Source organism: Solenopsis invicta, chromosome 14, assembly GCF_016802725.1.
Source record: "Solenopsis invicta isolate M01_SB chromosome 14, UNIL_Sinv_3.0, whole genome shotgun sequence".
NCBI classification, from domain to species: domain Eukaryota; kingdom Metazoa; phylum Arthropoda; class Insecta; order Hymenoptera; family Formicidae; genus Solenopsis; species Solenopsis invicta.
This window is the reverse complement of record NC_052677.1, coordinates 19,180,233-19,200,789: the sequence shown is the minus strand read 5'-3', so window position 1 is coordinate 19,200,789 and position 20,557 is coordinate 19,180,233. Positions and strand designations below refer to the sequence as shown.

Below are 20,557 nucleotides of genomic sequence, written 5' to 3'. Positions count from 1 at the left end.
AAGGAGATTTTTCTGTAGGACCCGACGCGACGCGAAGGCGAGCTCAAAAATAAATATATCACGATTCAGCGCGATTGCGATGAATATTTCATGAATATTTCACCGCCCTCCGCATGACGAGCGGTACATTTAACGCGTATGACCTATTTGACAGAGACGCGCCATAGGTACATCGCGACGTACATTCGTTGACGACTCATTAACGAGCTTAATGACCGCCGGCATGTTCCGAAGAATTTTAGTGCAAAAAAACGGGGTGTCGCGCATTACGTGTCCGAACATCGAGAGTCGTTCCGCGACGTCCGTTTCGTTCATTTAAATTACGGACGCTTGAGAAAAAAACAGCAGTGAATTAATTAAATTCAGCCAAAATGAATAATATAGCAGAGATCTCGGCGAATTTAATTAACCTCGGCGAAATTAATTAAATTCGCCGTTTAAAAGGCTATTTATAACGTTAACCTGGCATTTATGATTGTAGTCCAGTTCGTATGGAACGATACTCGTTGTCGGAAACTGAAATAATTTTTCCTCAACAAAAGCGTCCGGATGGAAAACCCAGTTAGCCATCGGAAGATTGGCCCATTTTCTATCCGCTCTCTACACGGAATAAAAGAAAAAGAAGTTTTTTGTACGTACTATTTAATTTTTCTCTCTTTTTATTCAATAGTGTAAAGTGTTGTCACTAGGAAAAGAATGGTTTCTTTACTAAATTTAAAAAATTTAGCTATAATATATGTAGTAAACACAAATTTGAAAATAATTTTGTTAAGAAGTACAGAAGCAAAAAAAAATTTATTTTTCAATACCATATAAAATGGTGTTGAAAGACATATAGATAAATAATGTGCCTATGTTTTAAAAATACGTTTTTTTATTTAAAAAAGTAAAACGTAAAATTAGAATAAATATAAAAATAAATAATAATAGCATTCTAAACAAATACGCATGATAGCCACGATTCAGTTTCCATAACTCTAAATTATCTAAAAATGAAAAAAGTGAGCGTTTTTTTTTCTTTATACTTGTCATTTTCGGATCGTAAAGAGAACTTTTTTACTTTAATTTATCATGAAAATGTACAATGAAAATGTACATTTGAAAATTGCGTTTTTCCTCTTTTGTTACAATATGAGAAAAAAAAATTAAAAATCAAGAAAAATCTTCGTAAGACGAATGTTATTAAAAATATTGCTTTATTAAATAAATTTGAAATTGATCGGATAATCCGTGTATGTCATCGTAGCTATCGTTTAAAAAAATAATATTTTGGGAAAAATGCAAATTTCACATTTTTTTCAATATTATTTTATATCTTTTTTAAATAAATATACATATTTTCAAACAGAGAAATTCCTTATTTATCTATATCTTTTCTCTAAAAATTTTCTGTGACGTTTATATCCTCTATTTTTCGATGCGTTCTCTCTCCAGGTTCCAATAAACCTTGAAAACCTATCAAAATATCATATGAGATGAGATATGGAAGCTGGTTGTTAGAGAACGTTGAAATTCGTTGCTCAACATTGCTCATTTCGCTGGAGCGTCCTATCGCTTCATCGTTACATTATTATTCTGATGGTCCAATAAAATTATTTTCAGATTTGTATCTAGCTTGTGTAAATTTGTAGGTATTCAGCAAAACCATTCTTTCCGTGTTGTATGCGTATGTACATATAAACGATACGCAACGAAATCTTATCGGAGGATATTTTACCATTTATTACTAATAAAAAGATATTACACAGACATAAATAAACGTTTGTACGCGAGCTGCTAGATATGTGACCACGAATTTCCAGGGGATCATGGATCTCTACGCCCGAGGGAGGAGAATTGGAGGAGATTGCGAGACGACGGAGGAAAATAATGCGGTGCACCACCTGCACCATCGAAATAACACCACGCGGTAACTATCCGCCCTTCGAATATCGTGTGTAACACGCCCGCGTTAAGACGCGTTCTCCATCTTACTTGAGCTTAACGTTGCAAAAGCCTTGAAATTCGTAACTCTCGTTCGAAATCACCCTGTATAACCGAGCCGACCTAACGGATAACTGGCGTATGGGAGGTCATTAACCTCGTAAATTACGAGATACCGAGATTGCGCCCCGTGATTTACGTCATGTGCGTAAGGCAGGCGCAGCGAGTTTAACTATCGGAAACAGAACTACCGTGAATGATCGTCGGCGAATACGCGACGCGCAGAATTTGGAGTTACAAAGCGCGAGCCGAGCGGTTCGCGCCGGGGCTATACGCGTCCGCGATCTCTTTGCCACAAATTCGCGTTTCATGAAACGTTTTAACGTTGGCTCGATCAATCCCTAATAGAGAGATTACTCGCGTGGAAACCGCACGTTTCCCATCGACCGACCGACCGACCGACCGACCGACCGACCGACCGATGACGATTTCATTTTGAAGCGAAGCTTCAATTCCGAATTCGTTTAAAATAATTTCCTTTTTAAATTTAATTGTCAACGATACCTACCGACCGTGTCTATATTATTCATTACGTCGCTCAATGCCTCGTCCATCTATCTTCGCGTATTCGGTATTCATTTCCCGCACGCAGATAATGGCTAGCAGATGCACCATTATCTGCCGGGGCGAATAATGGACGTCTCATTGTGCCTCGAATAATCGAAAGATACGGTATCTCATCTCTCTCTGCCGCCATGCTCCTTTCGTATAGGTAAGATCTAGACAGGCAGGTTTCTCTCCCGTTAACGCAGAAGCGGAATACCGAGGCTACGGCGCGGCATCACGGCGCAGTGACGTAACGACGCGACTGACGTTCGATCCGTCCGGGCGCACAGACGTCGTCGTCACCGCAACAAGTTGCTCGACAAACTCGGTCTCCTCTCCCGAGGGGGGCTCCTCGAGAGGCTTGAGCACCTTCCCGCGCGCGCACCAGGAGTGCAGTGTGCACGTGTATCGAATGAGAATACACGGGGCGCCATACCGTGTCGCTCCACGGTTCACGCGGAGGCAACGCGCGACGGTGGTGGTACAGCGCGTCGCGTCGGCGGTAACCCGACGATCGGTCTTGATTTATGGGCGGGTGGCGCGTGTTCAAACGCCGGAAACAAGGCCATCGTAGATTTTCACGTATACGCGTTAACGATTCGAAATGGCCGGCTACCGTATCCAACGGGTAGCTGTGCGCGCTATCGGCTGCTGATCTTCGTCTATCGCTCCGGAACGATCGCGACGATTATTCGAATGACGTTGAGGAAACGCTCCCAGCATTAATCGTCGTTATCAAACGACGTAAGATTGATAGAGCTAATTATGGACTGAACGTGAATCTCTTGCGATGATGAACCTAACGGATGTTGCGGATAAGCGAGAATTGAACGCACTGTCCTGAATCTACTGTGCTTCTTGAGACGTAAGATGAGCAAAATTCTCCCATGTTCTTGTAGCAATATATTATTCAACAATTACACTCTTGCGGTAGACTAACGCGCGGCAAATGTTCCGTTCAAGTGACTAATCTTACATTTATACACTTACATTTAGATGCTTTTCATCATTTTCGAAATAATATAAGAATTTTTATTTTTCTTATGTTAATAACGTTTTACTTTAACGTTATACTTAATATTTCAATTATAGTCATAAGATTAATTTTTCGGATATAGGATATTGGGAGTTTATCTTATTCAAGTTCACCAAAGATTTATAATCTTTTTTTTTTTCTTAGAAAAAATTTGGTTGAAAAATCCTTTCATCACGAGCAAACTTGTGTTCAAACGGAAAAAATTCACCGTTATCAACAAAATTAGATCGAAAGGATTATATTTTGCAAAAAAATTGTAATAAAGTGCCGATTTTATTTCATCGCTATTTAAACTTTTTATCTGTTATCTTAAATACAGTCACGAAACTAATTATTCGGTTACACAAGATATTACAAGTTTATTTTACGCTACAAATTAAAAGCATACTTTTAATGAAATGCACTGACAAAAGTTTTCACTTCCAAGTGAGTTTTTCCTTAAAATTATAATATTTAAAGAATTTGCTAATAAACTTCCATATTACATATCCGAACAATTAGTTTCGTAACTATATTAGATCACTTTGTATCATAAATCTTTGTACAAAAATTCAACAATTTTAATTCTGCATCGTTAAACGTCCGGTTACTGGAATATTAACCTTACGTTACGCTCGTCACAATTCAATTTTTAGAAAACACATTATTCAAGCGTCAACGAGAGCACATTATTACGACACACCGATAGATTTCATTTTAATGTTTTGTCCGCGCGATTAAATGGGTCAATTAGTTACGTATGCTTGCAGGTCTCGCGTATCCAGCTAGACGCACACACTCATTATTATCGCTGTACCCGTAATAACATTTCGGTGTTATTGACCTACCAATTATACCAGTTGTGCTTCACGACGGATATTATCACGTTACGCGCATACGACACTGAAATATGTGCCGCCGTAAATTTTATCAGGTAACGAGGCTTTTTAAACGTTATGTTTACGATAGCACGTATACAGTACGTAACAATTAAAATAGTAATTTATCTACGGCTTGTATAAAACCGCAGTGAAGTAAAACGCTGTTGCATCAGGACAATAAAAAAAGAAAATAATTCCCGAGCCACCGTGATAAACTTTCCGCAGTGCAAACAAGTGCAGTTAATTATTCTTATCGTGGAGAGCGAATAAAAGAAATACGGAAGTGCAATAATAATCTTTATATATCGGTTGTTTTATGAACGATATTGCAGATGCTCAAAAAAAAAAAATATAATAATAATAATAACTTTTCATTCTCTAAGAAACGTGAGAAGTCGTACTGAACTTCTTTTTCCAATTACACGCGTCTGGCTTCTCCCGAGAGTGAAAATCGTTGCTACGAAATCAGCATTTTGTATGCGGCTCGACCGACAAAGCGACATCGGAATGAAATCGGCGGAGTCGAACAACGAAAAGATAACGAAAAAAAAAAAATACACTGCAGCTTGTTTCGTAAAACAGATATACTGCGATAAAGATACAAACGTGATTACTAGTTATCCCTAATCAGGTGGAATATACAATCGTAATTGCGCTTCCTTTGCAGAATAATCGCATGCTGAAGATACGAACGCAGATACGTTTCCGATAAGCCTGCGGAAAACGACTCGACGGTTTTCCGTTCGGATTATTTCCCTCTTTTTCTCAAGCTGACCGCTATTGTTTTCGCTCGCCAACCCATACAAGTATTACATTTACGATATTGACTTACAGCAATGCCGTTAGCCAAGTGTGCACATACATGTGCCGCGCATTTATTTTGCGTACCGTCCGAGTTTCATCGCGCCTTTCGTTACAACATTGTAATAGCAGAACAGACTCAACTTTGCGGCGCGGCACGGCGCGATGCAACGCGGCGGGAATAATTTACGATACTCCATCGGCAACGCGGAAGATGTGCCAACGAGCTTTTGTTTCGTAAGACGAAAGTACACGTATTTCCAATTAAATCCTTGGCTTATAGATTACCATCCTTTTATTCCGCAGTGGCTTCTTGATCGAGATAAATTAGTGAGATAAATTAATGCATAGTTAACAAGTTAACTGTGGTTTCCCGACAGTGCACATCTAATTTACGGACCGATCCGGCCCGTTTAACTTTTAACTCGCATTTTAGTAACGTCGATCTGTGAAATCTAACGGTATATTTTTCTATTTCCCTCCTATTACAAGATGAATATATTCATATCCATCTTTTCAAGCTAAATGATAAAACGCGTGCTTTAGGATTTTGAAAGCCGTTTTTAATAAATATTAAATAACGGTAAAGTATCACAATAAGTATATGCAAATTGCCGGCAATTGTATTGTTCTCGCTGAAATGAAACTTAGTAGCTCATAGCATCTGAAATTAATCAATTATTAATTAGACTAATTACAACGAGAATTAACGGACAACACGCGTGTAAACATTTTGCCTGTAGTACGATCGATTAGCGCTGGAACTGCACAATTGCGCTGGAATACGGTCTACAAATGTTTGTACAAATGTCTAAAATGCTCGAAATATCTGCATGAAATTGCTTACAAAATGCTAATGTAATATCGTGAAATAGCTTTATTCAAAATTTCCTCGCCGTGAATTAATAACATTACATAATTAACTAGAGAATTTCTGTTACAGTTATTAAATTTTGCTCACGACATGTTCCAGCAGCGACTCTCTCGTCTCACATTTTTTTTTATTTCACATTATAGATTCTTCGATAAATTTGCATTTTTTCCTACCCCATCGTTTTTTCTCTTCCGAGAAGAATTTCCGAGAAGCTCATCATCTTTTGCCACAACTGCGTAATATTCAACACTAACTATCCTCATAACTAAACGTTAAATCCAAACTTTAGGAAAGTAAAGTCAACTCGGATGAATAATAAAGTCTCGTTATATTTAATTTAAGGTTCCCAGAAGTTTTATTCGTATCTTCATTTACAATCGTTTATACAATAATTTAGAACCCGGATTGCTTTGGAACATAGATTACTTCGACGTTATCAATTAAAGTACAATCGATTCTGATTAACAAAGAAATAAAGCTATTAAAAATTCAAATGATTTTAACTTGTTTATAAAATTCTTTTCGTTTGCAGCAGCAATCTACTTAACCCTTACAATTTTCATATATAAATCGGTAAAAACTGCTCTGAAATATGTCATGTCGAAAAAATTCCAACTGTAAATAAACGTATATGGTTATTCTGTGTGAAATCAATTGTGCTAAATAGTCCATAAATCACTGATAAAAGAAGATTTAATGGGGAGGGAAAAAAAACTAATGAGAGATCACGTTTTATATTATGTATTGTATCCTTATTATTATTATATTCGTAGTATTTTATGCCCCCAATGTATAAATATTCATTTTCATGTTGCGTTCGATGTTGCAATCTGAAATCGCTCCATACACGAGGCCGCGCGGTTAACAATGAATGATAAGTCGCATTTGGTGTTTGTTTTTCTACGAGATATCTGCACGTTAGAATTTAAAATCTCAAGATACGTGCGTTAGAATTTAAAATCTCGTGATACAAACGTTAGAATTTAAAATCCGTCGACGACATACATACTTCGGTTTTCTAGTGTTGAATACATAAGAAATGTATAAAAATTGTATGTGTATCAAATATATGAATAAAGTTCCCAGACTGCAATAAAAAACACGAACATCTCAGGTATGGACTTGAAAAAAAAGTTTTGAGGATTTGTATCGAAGATGTGTATCGACGTCTTGAGAAACTACTTTGATGAAAGATAAGATGTAATATTTTGTTATGAGATGTTTGTGTTTTCTCTATTGCTCCCCAGTCCATGTGATTGTTACAGGCTATGTGTATATAATAAAATGTATAAAAGCTATGTGAATTAAGAGAATTTAGAATGTTTATCTATTATATGTATACAAATACGTTAAGAAGATAGTCTAGTTTAGAGAAAAAAGTTTGCGATTGTCTATTTTTGCGAATTTTTAAAAAATCTGTTGCGTATATATTTTTTTACACTTTTACACATCTACTTATACGAGTATATAGAGAAGAACGTGATGTATTATAGTGTAGATATTATAGCCAGTCGTATTATCTCCGTTATTAAGCGAATTCTAGTAATTACTTCTGGAATCATTTATTTAATAGCCTGTCGTTATGTAGTAGCACTAATAGGCCAATATACAATAGCCGACATTTGTTATAAGACACTTTTACTTTCAAGTATTTCAAAATTTTTTAAAAATACATTTTAACATTTTTTTTTTTTAATTACGCATTCTTCCTAATTCTTTTTCTGATTTTTTTTCTTCTTTCGAGTGTTTCTTTTGCTAATTTAACTTTTTATTTGACGTTGAAAAAATACACAAAATTCTATACCTTTTTTAACAAAACAAAACCAATTTTTAAATTCAATTTTGTGGTGATCCCTATTACTCTTTTTCTCTTCGATCAATTATGCTACGTTGTAGTTTTATTATAAATAATATTCAATGCAATAAATATTTCATAACTTTGAGTTTAGAATCTATTAAACAACATTTTGATGAATATAATAATTAAGTTTTAATATGAAATATGATTATTAACAAAGTTATTGCATAAAATGTAAATGGGTGGCCATAATACCACTTCCCCCCCCCCCCACTCCTCCGTATATTTAATAAATATCTCCAAATTCTAGTATAAATAATGTTTAATAGTTTTCATGTTAGCTAATTTACAAAAATATATGCCTGGTTATAACGTGCATTAGAACTATTGCAATATTCATAAATTATTTACTTTTTCATGCATGTTCAATTTATTTTATTAAAAAAAATTGATACTTGTTTTTTAAACGTTATTTTAATAAATTTAAATATTTTTTATTGATTCTAGTTGATAAACAGATACGTATTTTATATGTGAACAAAAATTGAAGTCGACAGCTTTACAAGTTTTTGATAAATCGTCAGCAGATTTGAAAAATGTGTTTATATTTTTAAATTCACATAACATAGCCGATTCTTATATTTAAAATCGTCTCAAGTATCATCTTAAGATATCACCAACCAATCGCAGAGTCTTCTTAAGACTTAACTTCTTAAGACATTAAGACAGTCTTGAAACAAGATCGGATTATAAATATCGGTCATAAAAACTAATAAATATTTAAACCATATAAAACTTTATAGATATTTATTAGTGGAAATGGGAAGTAATGCGTTACAAGTGACGAATCACTGCTACTTTTATTATTATTTATTATTATTTTGTGAATAATAATTTAGTAACGACGTTACCATTGCTCGTAATGGTAATATCAGGATTAGAATAGTCACTTTTGGCAAATAATTCTTTACCATTCACTCGTTCTTCATGGAAAAAAGTAACTCGCTGGTCAACTTGTTACGTAATGGGTAAAAGTAATGTGTTACTAATGCGTTACTTTGACTCGTTACGTATCGAGTAAAGTTAGGAATTACTTTTCTCGATAAATAACGCGTAATGGTAACGAGTTATGTGTCAAAAGCGACTATTCCGACTTTAACCTTACCATTATGAAAAATTATTATGTCATTATCAACTCGTTATTATACAAACATAACGATAGCAGTAACGGTGTAAAAAAATCGTTACTTCCCATCTCTGTTGAATATGTACAAGATGTGTAAAAACACGTAAAATATATGCAACAGCTTTCTTTACAAAAAAAAATTCTAAAAATTAAGCAAACTTTTTCGCGCTTCAAACGAAAAGGATCTTTTGGCTTTACAATACCAGCTAAAAATAATAGCAATTTAGAAACAGTAGACTTTTCAGGTTCATTGTTTTCATCCTAATTAACGACAAAAAAAGTTTTTGTCGTGAATACCTAAATTTTAACGCTGAAAGAAGTCTTAAAGAAGAAAACAACGAGAATAGCTTAGGCAGCAAAAAGGATTTTATTTTACTGTAGTGTTAGGTAAATATATAACTTTTAAAAAAGTACACTGAAAAAACATTTTTTACGTAAATTTTTCAAGTAAATATAACATCATTTTAACATCATTTCCTTGATTTAAAAAAATATTTCTCAAGTTTAAAAATAAATTATTTTATACTAGTTAATATTTATTTAAATCAAGGAAATGATGTTAAAATAAATATATTTATTTGAACATAGAAAACTTTCGTTTTTTTCAGTGTAGATCTAAATAATAAACTGTTATAAATATTTATTAGTTTTATTAGAGAATATGTGAAAAATTTGATTCTATTCGTAATGTTACTTCCTCCTAATTAAATTAGCAAGTAATATGCGATTTTATAAGAATCAAGAGCAAAGAAAAAATTTAAACCTTTAAACCAATAAAAGAATTATGTTGAAATTTTACACAGATACTTAAACGTAATAACAGAAGAATCTGTGAAATTTTAAAGATTTTTGGGAATACTTCGAGATATATAACATACACATTCTGAGGCGTGCAGAACACACGCTTACTACAAAATTCATGCTCGAAATCGTCATTCACGAACGACGACGTCGCGGTCTAGGAACAGGAAGTCGCGAATCGCGGAAGGATACAACGTCGTCTAACGCTTTCTCCGGTTCGCGCGCGTCCTTCCCCTGCGCGAGGGAAAAAATACGTGTTTACGTAACGTAGTCGTCGAGTGCCGCCGTCGTCGGGAGGCGCCGCGCCGCTACTCACCGAGACGCGGTGGTATTTTGTCATCGGGCAAAAATAAACGGCGCGCGATCTTTTCGCATGACACGTCCCACGCGTACGTCGCCATTCAATGGACGAATCCCCATATTTCCACGCATGGCACGGTCATCGACGCATCAGGTGTCAGTCACCCCGGAGTCGCGAGACGCGAGAGACGCCAAAGGCTCGTGTGCGCGTGGCTCGTTTGACACACGCACGCACGCACGCACGCACGCACGCACGCACGCACGCATGTAGCATGTAGCATGTACCATGTACCATCGCCTCTGGAAAGACGCCACAAAAACTGTGACCTGATCAACGCAACTGATTCCGCGCCACGGACTCGCGAGCGGAGCGTCGTGCGATCGTACATACCGTTTCGCAAGCGTCATAGACAAATAGGACGATTCGACGTTACATCGGGAAACTTTAGTGGGGAAAGCGGACGGAAAAAACTTGACGTAGCCACGAGAATCTCGGGTCGCCGGATCGCGCCGGACGAAATTCGCGGCAACGAGATCGCGAGAGAGAGCAGGATGAAACGGGAGATCGCTACTCACCCGGCGTTCCGTTGACCGTGACAATTCCAACCGTGACCCGTCCGTCAGCGTCAGCGTCGCCGCCGCCGCCGCCGTTGTCTTCGTTGAGCCGCGTGTCGCGCGCCTTTCACCAGTTTCGCAATCGACGTAGAAGATACGGCGTCCTCGCGGAGGATTTCCCTGCGTACGTTGCGTCCGCCGGCTTTTACTCTTTCGGTCGGATCACACGCGACGCGCGTCGATCGACGTGGGGCCGATCGACAACGAGTAAACGAGAAACGCACGAGCTTACGCGGACACGCACGAGCGCGAGGACTGCGAAAGCGAGTGCAGTAGAAATCACTCCGAATGCTCCGAATGCTCCGAACGCTCCCATCGGTCAGCTGCTACTGGCCGCCCCCCGACACTGCCGTCAGTGCGGCGGGAAGAGGGCGGACGGCCGCGAGTCGCGCGCCACCGCATGGCACCGCACGGAACCTCCGACATCCGTCACATACCGACGAATGGTGTCGACGCGCATCCGCGGGTTTGTTAAACTTCTACTAGCGGTATGTACGTACCCACACACGGTACAGAACGGTTTTGCTGTGATGCTACAAACAGGGCTGCGCGAAAAATATTAACAGTTTACATTGCATGTATATAACGTAAATTTATACATATAAAGTTACCTAAACCATGTATAAAATTATTTCTATGATTTAATGGATTGCGTAGAAGATTCATCTAATAATATTACGTATATGTTTACGTCAAAAACTTGTGTAGATGTAATCTTGTCTAATATACGTCACAACCTTGATTTAATGTTGAAGTATGACCGCTTTTTAAATATAGAAAAAGAATTTAATTACATTATTACTTATGATAGGACATTCTTTCTATTCGTTTTCTGAATTTAACATGACAGATCCATACAATCATATAAATCTCTATGCGAAGATCAAAAATCTCGAGATGGAGTGAATCTATTGGTATTGGTAAATTTTTGAAAATTTTGATATATTTTACATATTTTACATATATTCTACGTTTCTTAATTATTCATTTTCTGTTTAAATTTGTTATTAAATAAATAACGTACTTTAACTCGTGCTCATGTATTTTCAAGTAAGTTAAGGCCGTTTCGCGGCCATTATTAATATATTTGTTGCTTTATCGTTGCGCATGCGCTAAAAACCCCAACACGATTCACTACACCGAATAAACTTTCAATATCGAGGAAGAAAGGAATGTAAACAGTATCTCATCACGAAACGTATATGTATGTACATCATTTCAACTGAAAGCTCGACCGTCGAACGTGGCAGTTGGAAAACGATTGAACGGCAAAAACATGGCTAGTATCAGCGAACAAGAAACCACGGAGAAATCGAAAGAAGCGAAAATAACAGCTGAAATTATATTTCGTATGTAATTAAGTATATTAATATTTTTTTTTATTATAGACTTGTAAATATTGTATATACATATAAAAGTTTACGTCTTAAATATAAAATTACAATTCTTTATTCTCATATGCAATATTTACAAATTCGTAATACAAATAGTTATATACATTAAAATTGTGAATGTATCTGATCAGATACCGGTAATGATAAAAATACCTAAGTAGAACAATAAATCAAAATGGTATCAAAATGATTCGTGATTAATCGAAAAGTGACTTTTAATAATCATTTTAGAATCATTTTGATGTCATTGTAATGTCATTGTGATAACTTTTTGTTCCGCTTGGGAAACCTATACGGTTTAAGTTATTCATAAATATTGAAAAAACTTAAGTTAAACAAATATCTTTAAATGGCATTATTACATTTTAAAAAGTCTAATAATTCTATTGCGTTTGCGTAGTGCGTAAATCATCCAGCTCCGACAAAACTGACTTTGGAGAAAATCTAGTTTTAGAGACTAATGAGTTAGATCTGTTAGATGAAAAAGATGACAAGTTTATTTCTGCAATAACAAATGTAATAAATGCAGAAATAATCGATATGACAAGTATAAAAGCAGATAAAAATACTTTAATGGTAATTACGCGTATAATAAATATTACCAATAAATGTTTTTGCGATTACCCTTTAATTTTACTTTAATATGATCTAGAAATTATTACTTTTAACATGCATGGATAAAGCAGCAGATATCGTTTTTATTACTGGCGACATTGAAGACAATGAGAGGCATTATGCAAACGAAACAATTAAACTTATTATGAATTACGAACAGCATTTTAAAGAAAAACCTTGTAGAGTATTAAAACATTTGATAACACAAATGGAATCAAGATTGGAGAAGATCACAAACCATAAGTAATTGTTTTTTATACCCTGAGAAAAAGTTATTAACGTAATTAAATTTTTCAACTTGATTAAATTTTTAACTATTTATATGTATTTAATTTAAATACATAAAATACTCGAATTTCATCAGTTCATGTCTTTATATATTTAATTTAATTACATATATATTGCGTACGTAATTTAAATACGTAAATACTTAAACTTACAAAATTTAATCAAGTTGAAAAATTTAGTCAAGTTAACAACATTTTTTTCCCTAGTGTATATTTTATAATCTTTGAATTTATAATTTACATTTACATAATTGGTTTATTCTCAGAATTGTATGTGGGATACGAAATAAGACGTTAATCATTAATTTGTTCAATCCGCCCGAAGATACAGTAAAACTCTTTACAGCAATTGTAGATATGCTGGAAAATATATTATTCATAATACTTAAGAGTGAAAATCTAAACCATCCCTTACTTGATGTTGCATGCTTAGCCGATAATAATTCTTTAAATCAGGTAAAATTAAATGTCTAAATTAAATGTCGTGTGTGTGTGTGTGTGTACAGTGTGGCCTACGTAAAGCATGACAGGATCTGAAACGGAACAAATAATGATACAACCATTTCTCGAAAAAATTGATTTTTTAATGGAATTACCTGGTTTCTCCATATTATAATTCCTCTACTTATTCTGCGTATAAAAGTGTTACAGTTATCAAAATCTGTTGTATAGATAAAAGATAAGGATTCAGATGAAATCAATGAACCATCATCTTCTTCGACTTGTTCGTTGCCTGAAAAAGTAAGATACTTTACATAATAAATAATAATTTTATAATATTTTATATATAGATATATGTGTGTGTGTGTGTGTGTGTGTGTGTGTGTGTGTGTGTGTGTGTGTTTATGTGTGCGTGTGAGTGTATATATACATATATGATAAATATATAGGATATGGACGATGATACAGATAATCTTCATAAGGAATTGTTTCCTATGGTTTCTACGGACGTAGCATTGACGATATTGATTACATTAGCAGCCACACACTTGGAAAACATAACGCCGGAATTGGTAAAGATAAGTGATGCTTATGGTAGGATGGTGTGGAAAGACATACTTTCGAACTGTAATATGCCACCATTTAGAATCTCTAGTAAACATGGCTACGCAGTATTGGTTTCTGATGGACAAAAATCGCGAAGACTGCTTCATAACAGAACGGACAGAAAAAATAGTGTAAGTTGAATCAGGCGCATATACACAGATATAATGTAACATGTAATGTGTTCCAGAGGACGTTCAAATAAGTATCTCAAAATAAAATATCGAGAAAAACAACAAATTGTCAAAACAACAAGTCTAAATAGGCACAAATATATAATAATAAAATCAATTTTTTTAAGAAATCCATTTTTAAAGTCATATGAAGATTATTGCTATACTTTTTGAAATGGAATTATATGACTTTTATACATATTTTTTTAATTGTTTTATATACAAAATACGCAGAAGTATGCAGTAACTCTTTAATTCTTTTATATAATATGTACAGAATAATATGAAATAAATCAATTGTCAATCAGAAAACTTATTGTTTTTTTAAAAAAGATACGTAATTGCAAATTGTACAATTTTTTAAAACAATGTATTTTCTTAATTAACACTAATTGTTTTATCATTATTCATTTTTTTTCATAAAGTATGATGGTTATCTAAAATTTAATAGTTTACAAAATATTTTATATTTCATGTTGAAATATATATCAGAATAAATATATTTATTGGATTTTTGCTTGTAAAGATTTGTTATTGTAAATTGTAAGCTACGTGATATAAAATTACTCCCTGGCCGGAACTTTTTGGCAGCTACTGTATATATATATATATATGTGTGTGTGTGTGTGTGTGTGTGTGTGTGTGTGTGTGTACTTGTATGCATGTTGACACAGAAAATATCATTTTAGTATTAAAGAAGGCAATTACTCAATTTACTTTTCTTTCTTTAAGTAACAATTATCTTTATAAATAATATTTTCTTCATAATAATTTTAAAACACTCTCGTCATTAACTTAAAACAGGTAATATTTATTTAAAATTTTTCTGTCAAAAAATGCATATTGTAAATTATTTTAATTAAATAAATATTACTCTTATTTTAATTATTTCGGAAGTTTATATCCGCAAATTATTATTATGGAAACTTATAATAGTTATAAAAGTTTATCATAAACATCAAATTTATTCAAAATATATTTTAAATTCTAATAGTTTACTTCGTAATTAGAATTTTAGTAATTTAATACTTCAAGAATATCAAGTAAAAAATAAAAATTTGATTTGGTTGTTATTATGATTTTTCCTCAAAATTGTGTAATATTCTTTAAAAGAGTACGGTATACGTTTTTTTATTTAATATGTGATAACGATTTTTTATAAAGGATGATAATATTAAAAACTATTTTCAAGAAAATATTCTTTGTTTAAAGATAATCGTTAATAAAAGAAGAAAAAAGCAAGCCAAGTAATTACTTTTCTTAGCAGTAGAATTAATACTTTTCTGTGTGCATGCGTCAAGCTGTAATTATAAGAAATAGCTAGAATGAAACAAAATGGTTTTAGTTTCCTCCGATTTCACTTCAATCTGGAACGTGCGTATGGGTCAATAGTGGATCACCCATTCCCGATGGTACATAATTATACATTACGTTGATTTATTTATACTAAAGAATTAATTGCCCATCCTATTTAATTGCAGAAGCTACAGCGGTTGTGCAAGTGAAAGATACACAAATGGTACAATCTCTAAACAATTCCGACGTGTATATTGACATATTGATTAAACCACGACATATGCAAAACATTAAGTACAAATTCAAAATTCGTTATACAATCAATTCAAATTTTATTATTATTTATCGAAACAATCAATTTGTTTGTATGTTTATTTTTGAAGGCCTATTGGTTATGACGTAATGAGAGACAAAGTTATTATTCAACAATACACACGTATTGGCCCGGAAGAGATTGCACTCTTGGCAGCTTCCGACTGTAAAGAAGTTACAGTCGTTGAACAGTTATCTATAGGTATATTGTCTATCGGCGATAACTTGGAAGAACCAGGGGAACCTTTAAAACCAGGATATATCCATGACACAAATAGAATAACTTTAATCTCACTACTGAAACATAATGGTTTCTCTTGTTTGGATTTCGGAATCGTGAATGATAAGTGAGGGCGTATAAAGTTTATTACAACTTCAAATATGTAAACTATTGCATTATTATAATAATTTTTGTTTAAAGTGACTATTTATAATTTTGGATAAATTATGATTGATTGAATATAATCAATAAGTATAGTAATTCATAATTCTGCAGATCATCATCTATACAAGAAAACATTGAGAGAGCTCTAGGAAAAGTAGATGTACTCGTTACAACAGGCTCTATTAATGATAAAGATTTATTGAAGAAAATTTTATTGAAATACTTTCGAGCCGAAATACATTTTGGTACCTTCTACTTTCCTTATTAATTATCAATATATAAAAATAGAAACATATGCCTCTTATATGTTGTACTTGTTTTTCAGGTAATGTAAATATGAAACCTGGGAAGTCAACGACATTAGCCTCGTGCACGATCAATCACAAGACCAAGTATTTGTTGTGTTTCTCGGGAAATCCATTATCAGCTTTTACTGCCGCTCAAGTATTTCTTTTGCCCTTTGTAAGGACGATAAGTGGCTATATTTTCTCGGATGCTGCTACAGTGCCAGTTTACGTAAGCTTCGTACATATTACAAAATAATGATATACCTGCTTCTAATATTATTGTAAAATTATAGATAGATCAGCCGTACAAATTACATCATCGTAGTAGAATGGTATGGGCAGATTTACAGTGGTCTGATAAAGAAAAGTCCCTAAAGGCTTCTAGTAAGAGCAATATCTACAAGGATAAATTATATAATATTATGGGTTCAAAAGCTCTTTTAATTTTACCTCCTTGTGAGTTTGGCAGTTTGATGCCCAAAGGCCAAAATGTATTAGGGTTGCTTGTTGACTATCCCTGCGATTGTACATCAGATTCGGAAGATCCAAATTTGAATGAGAAGAGCTAATAATGCTGTATTATATGTTCATTTTTATTTCTAAAATTGTAATTGTAAAAATTTTACTATTTTAAATGATTATATGCTTCATATTTATACAGCACTAAATATTGTGAAAAGCACTTTCAGAAAAATTTTAATTTTTCACGTGCCACAACTTTTTATAAATTCTGCAAAATTTTATATGAAATGTTGCAATAGAGAGAAATGGTCCTAAAATTTTGTGATACAAAATTTTGTAACAAATGTTTTTAAAGTCTGTCACATATAATAAATATGTAAACACTCAAACAGAACAAGAAATCATAATGATATCAAAATGATTCCAAAATTATGATTAAAAATCATTTATGATTCTTAATCATGATGGTCAATTATGATTCTTGATTAATTACGGTTTTCTTTTATGCTTCCTAATAATACATATCCTGTGAATATTTTATAATATTCGTTATTTTGACATTGTTCTATCTGAGTATAGATTGTAATAATATCGAAGCAATAGTTTTATATATATATATATATATATATATATATATATATATATATATATGTATATATGTTTTATATAATTATACTATTGGATGATAACAACTGTACTAATTAATTGGACAGTAATACATGAAGTAGTAGTAATAGAATTTATTGTAATGCTTTAACTTTATGTTCTTTTTTAATTTAGTTTAATTTAAGAAAGTTTCTTTGTGTCATTTAAAGAAATGATGAATGTAAAATGAACTTGAAATTTTTACTTTATATAGTAAAATAATATAGTTATGTAAATAAAATATCATGCATATTATACATTCTTTTTATTATACATATGTTAGAAATAATATTTAAATTTATTATATTTAAAGAATTACGGTCAAAAAAAAATATATATATATATTTCAAAAAAATTGCGGATTTTTTTAGTAACTTTTCAATTTTTCTATAAGATATTAAATACAAGAATCGTTAACATTTTGATATTCCAGAACTCCTAGTCGGCACACAGATTTAAAAAGAATTAAAAAAGAATTCAGACTTATGTCAACAATTTAGTGTTTATTTTGAAATGCAGAAAACATTCTTTTTTTCAAAAAGAGTTCTTTTTGCATTTGAAAATAAATTTTGAATAATGACATAAATCTGAATTCTTTTTGAATTCTCTGTGCCGACTGGACTGTTTCATAAATGTTTCAGATATATTTCGCAACCTTTATGAAATGTTTCGCTTTACAGTTCAAATATTTTTCAGAGACACCTCTCAAAAATTTCGGTATCGTATGAGTAAAATATACTGCTAGTTTTCCTAATAAAATTCATATTTAAATGAAGATTCTGCATATTTTTAAATACTTTTAAATTTTAATTCAATAATATATTTTACAAACTGATCGTGCACGAAATACAATTTACATTTAAATACCCAAAATTTTCATACTTTAGCATAAAATTTCAAAATTCTGAGTAATTTCAATTAAAAGTTTCTTAAATTTATTTAATATATTTTTATCAAAACTCTCTCTTCTCCGTTTTTTCTACCTATATTGCTGTTTCTATAATGATAATCTATAAAATTTGTTTTTTGCAATTCAATTTGTCTGTTTAAAAATGGACGAGTGAGAAATATTGTACGAATTATTATGAATTATTAACCAGATTATAAAATTTATCAAACGTTCTCATATAAGATACCGAGTTCTATTATAAAAATCAAAAATTGTGCTAGTTTCACCAAAACGCACTCACAAAAAAATTTGTATTAAATCAAACATTCATTATTTTATATAAAAGCAAAAATATAAAATCTTTATGGAAGAATTTATAACAGACATAATTTGTTAGCATAAAAAATGTTTTTTTTCTTTATGTAAACAAATTACGTCTATTTATAGATTATAAGATTTAGGATTCTTCCAAGAAAATTTTATATTCTTGCTTACACTGAGAAAAATGATCGTCTGATTATATTAACAAATTTTTATGACAGTGTTTCTGGTAAAACCAGAAGCAAAAACTCTGGTTATTATAATAGGATTTTGTTTATTACAGACTAAACGTTTAATAGATTTTACTATAATTTGGTAATTCCTACAATATTTCTGAAACTAATATTTTAAATTATATGTTTTAACTAGCACAGATACTTTGTGAAGTACAATTCAGGTATTGACTAACGTAAACTCCAAAAGAAACAGTCAAACAAATTATACATATATATATATATATATATATATATATATATATATATATAAAATAATGTAAACATGATATATTGTATTCTCTCTTTAATTTTTTTCTTATGTTTCTTTAATGTGCACCAATATTATATATTATTGTATATTAAAGCTTTATATTTTTTTAAATTTATTTTTGTTTAATTCGTAATTACTCGATTTTGAGTATAAATAAATTTGAGAATTTCAGAAAAAATTTCATGTAAAAATTGTTTTATACTAATGACGTGTGATTTAAAAAAAAAGTAAATTTTTGTACATTAATGTAATTGCATTATGTATTAATGTAATTCTAATTATCAAATCATAATTTTTTATAGTTTATCCATTTTAAAATAACAAATCTGTAAAGTTTTAAGTTAATTTATAATATAATTGTGATAACTTCACGTTATACGATTAACACATGGTATCTTTCACAGTTTCATTATTTATTAATAAAACTTTTTTTTCACTTACCGACCAATTTGCAACAGTGAAGTATTAGCCACGTCGCTAGAATGAATCTGTAACATACAAATATAAAATCGATATTAAAATAGCTCTCAAAATAATGAATGGTTCAAAAGATAATTCCTACATGCACAAAATTTTTATTTGTTTTTAAATTAAATATTTTAAATTATTATAATTATACAATTTTCAAAAAGAATGATTGCATTATAATAAAGTTATAATAAAGTTTTATATTAAAATGTTTCTTCCTCTTATTAATATTTTAAAAAAAGTTACTGAAATAAAAAGACTAAAGAAACAGAAACAAATAACATTGATTTTACGCAAGCAAACAATGATGCTTACCGCAAAGTTGCTTCACCGACGCTCGATACATCTCTTTGGTCATTTCTCCTACTTTCGAGTTATTAAATCTTCCTTTCAGATTACACTCCCACGATGTATAATATTAGAACTGTAGTACATACGATCTGTAACACATACAGAAAATATTCAAATAATATTAAAAATAAGATTGAATAAAAAGTAATATTAAAAAAAATATATATCAAAATACTTTTTAGATATTTTCTGCTGTATGGTTTTAAGAAAATATATTTTTTTATTTAAAAAACTTGTCTTGGTATACGTTGTCTTTTATAATGGCTGTTATTTTATATTGTACGTTAGAACTCTGTTAATATCATTCATATTGTCAAAAGTTTGCGCGACTGAGTATACCTT

At 32.1% G+C, this 20,557-nt stretch overlaps 2 protein-coding genes across 5 annotated transcripts in view; one reads left to right on the top strand and one right to left on the bottom strand.

Annotated features, from left to right (window-relative positions):
- LOC105207782 (protein-tyrosine sulfotransferase) overlaps positions 1-11,128 on the bottom strand; it is a 107,849-nt gene extending 96,721 nt beyond the window's left edge. For all 3 annotated transcript variants that reach the window (XM_039456982.1, XM_039456983.1, XM_011177426.3), the window contains exon 1: positions 10,762-11,128. The gene's annotated coding sequence lies outside the window, so the exon portion shown is untranslated. The remainder of the gene's footprint in view (positions 1-10,761) is intronic.
- Positions 11,129-11,840: 712 nt separating this feature from the next.
- On the top strand, positions 11,841-17,592 carry LOC105207822 (gephyrin). Of its 2 annotated transcripts, XM_026133991.2 has the most exons (12): positions 11,841-12,149; positions 12,595-12,770; positions 12,847-13,052; positions 13,363-13,552; positions 13,769-13,837; positions 13,987-14,274; positions 15,659-15,725; positions 15,795-15,903; positions 15,993-16,268; positions 16,418-16,551; positions 16,632-16,822; positions 16,887-17,591. In XM_026133991.2, the coding sequence occupies exons 1-12, from the start codon at positions 12,077-12,079 to the stop codon at positions 17,160-17,162; spliced, it is 2,055 nt and encodes a 684-aa protein (XP_025989776.1). In that variant the 5' UTR covers positions 11,841-12,076; the 3' UTR covers positions 17,163-17,591. The 2 variants fall into 2 exon arrangements, with proteins under 2 accessions (XP_025989776.1, XP_011175769.1); XM_011177467.3 differs by lacking the exon at positions 13,987-14,274 and having other exon boundaries at positions 16,887-17,592.
- The last annotated feature ends 2,965 nt before the right edge of the window (positions 17,593-20,557 follow it).

Excerpts from the sequence above, each read along its gene's own strand:
- LOC105207822 (XM_026133991.2), top strand. The coding sequence starts at position 12,077 with ATGGCTAGTATCAGCGAACAAGAAACCACGGAGAAATCGAAAGAAGCG. Across the intron at positions 16,269-16,417 it reads TTCGGAATCGTGAATGATAA|ATCATCATCTATACAAGAAA; the intron begins GTGAGGGCGTAT and ends ATAATTCTGCAG. Across the intron at positions 16,823-16,886 it reads CTGCTACAGTGCCAGTTTAC|ATAGATCAGCCGTACAAATT; the intron begins GTAAGCTTCGTA and ends GTAAAATTATAG.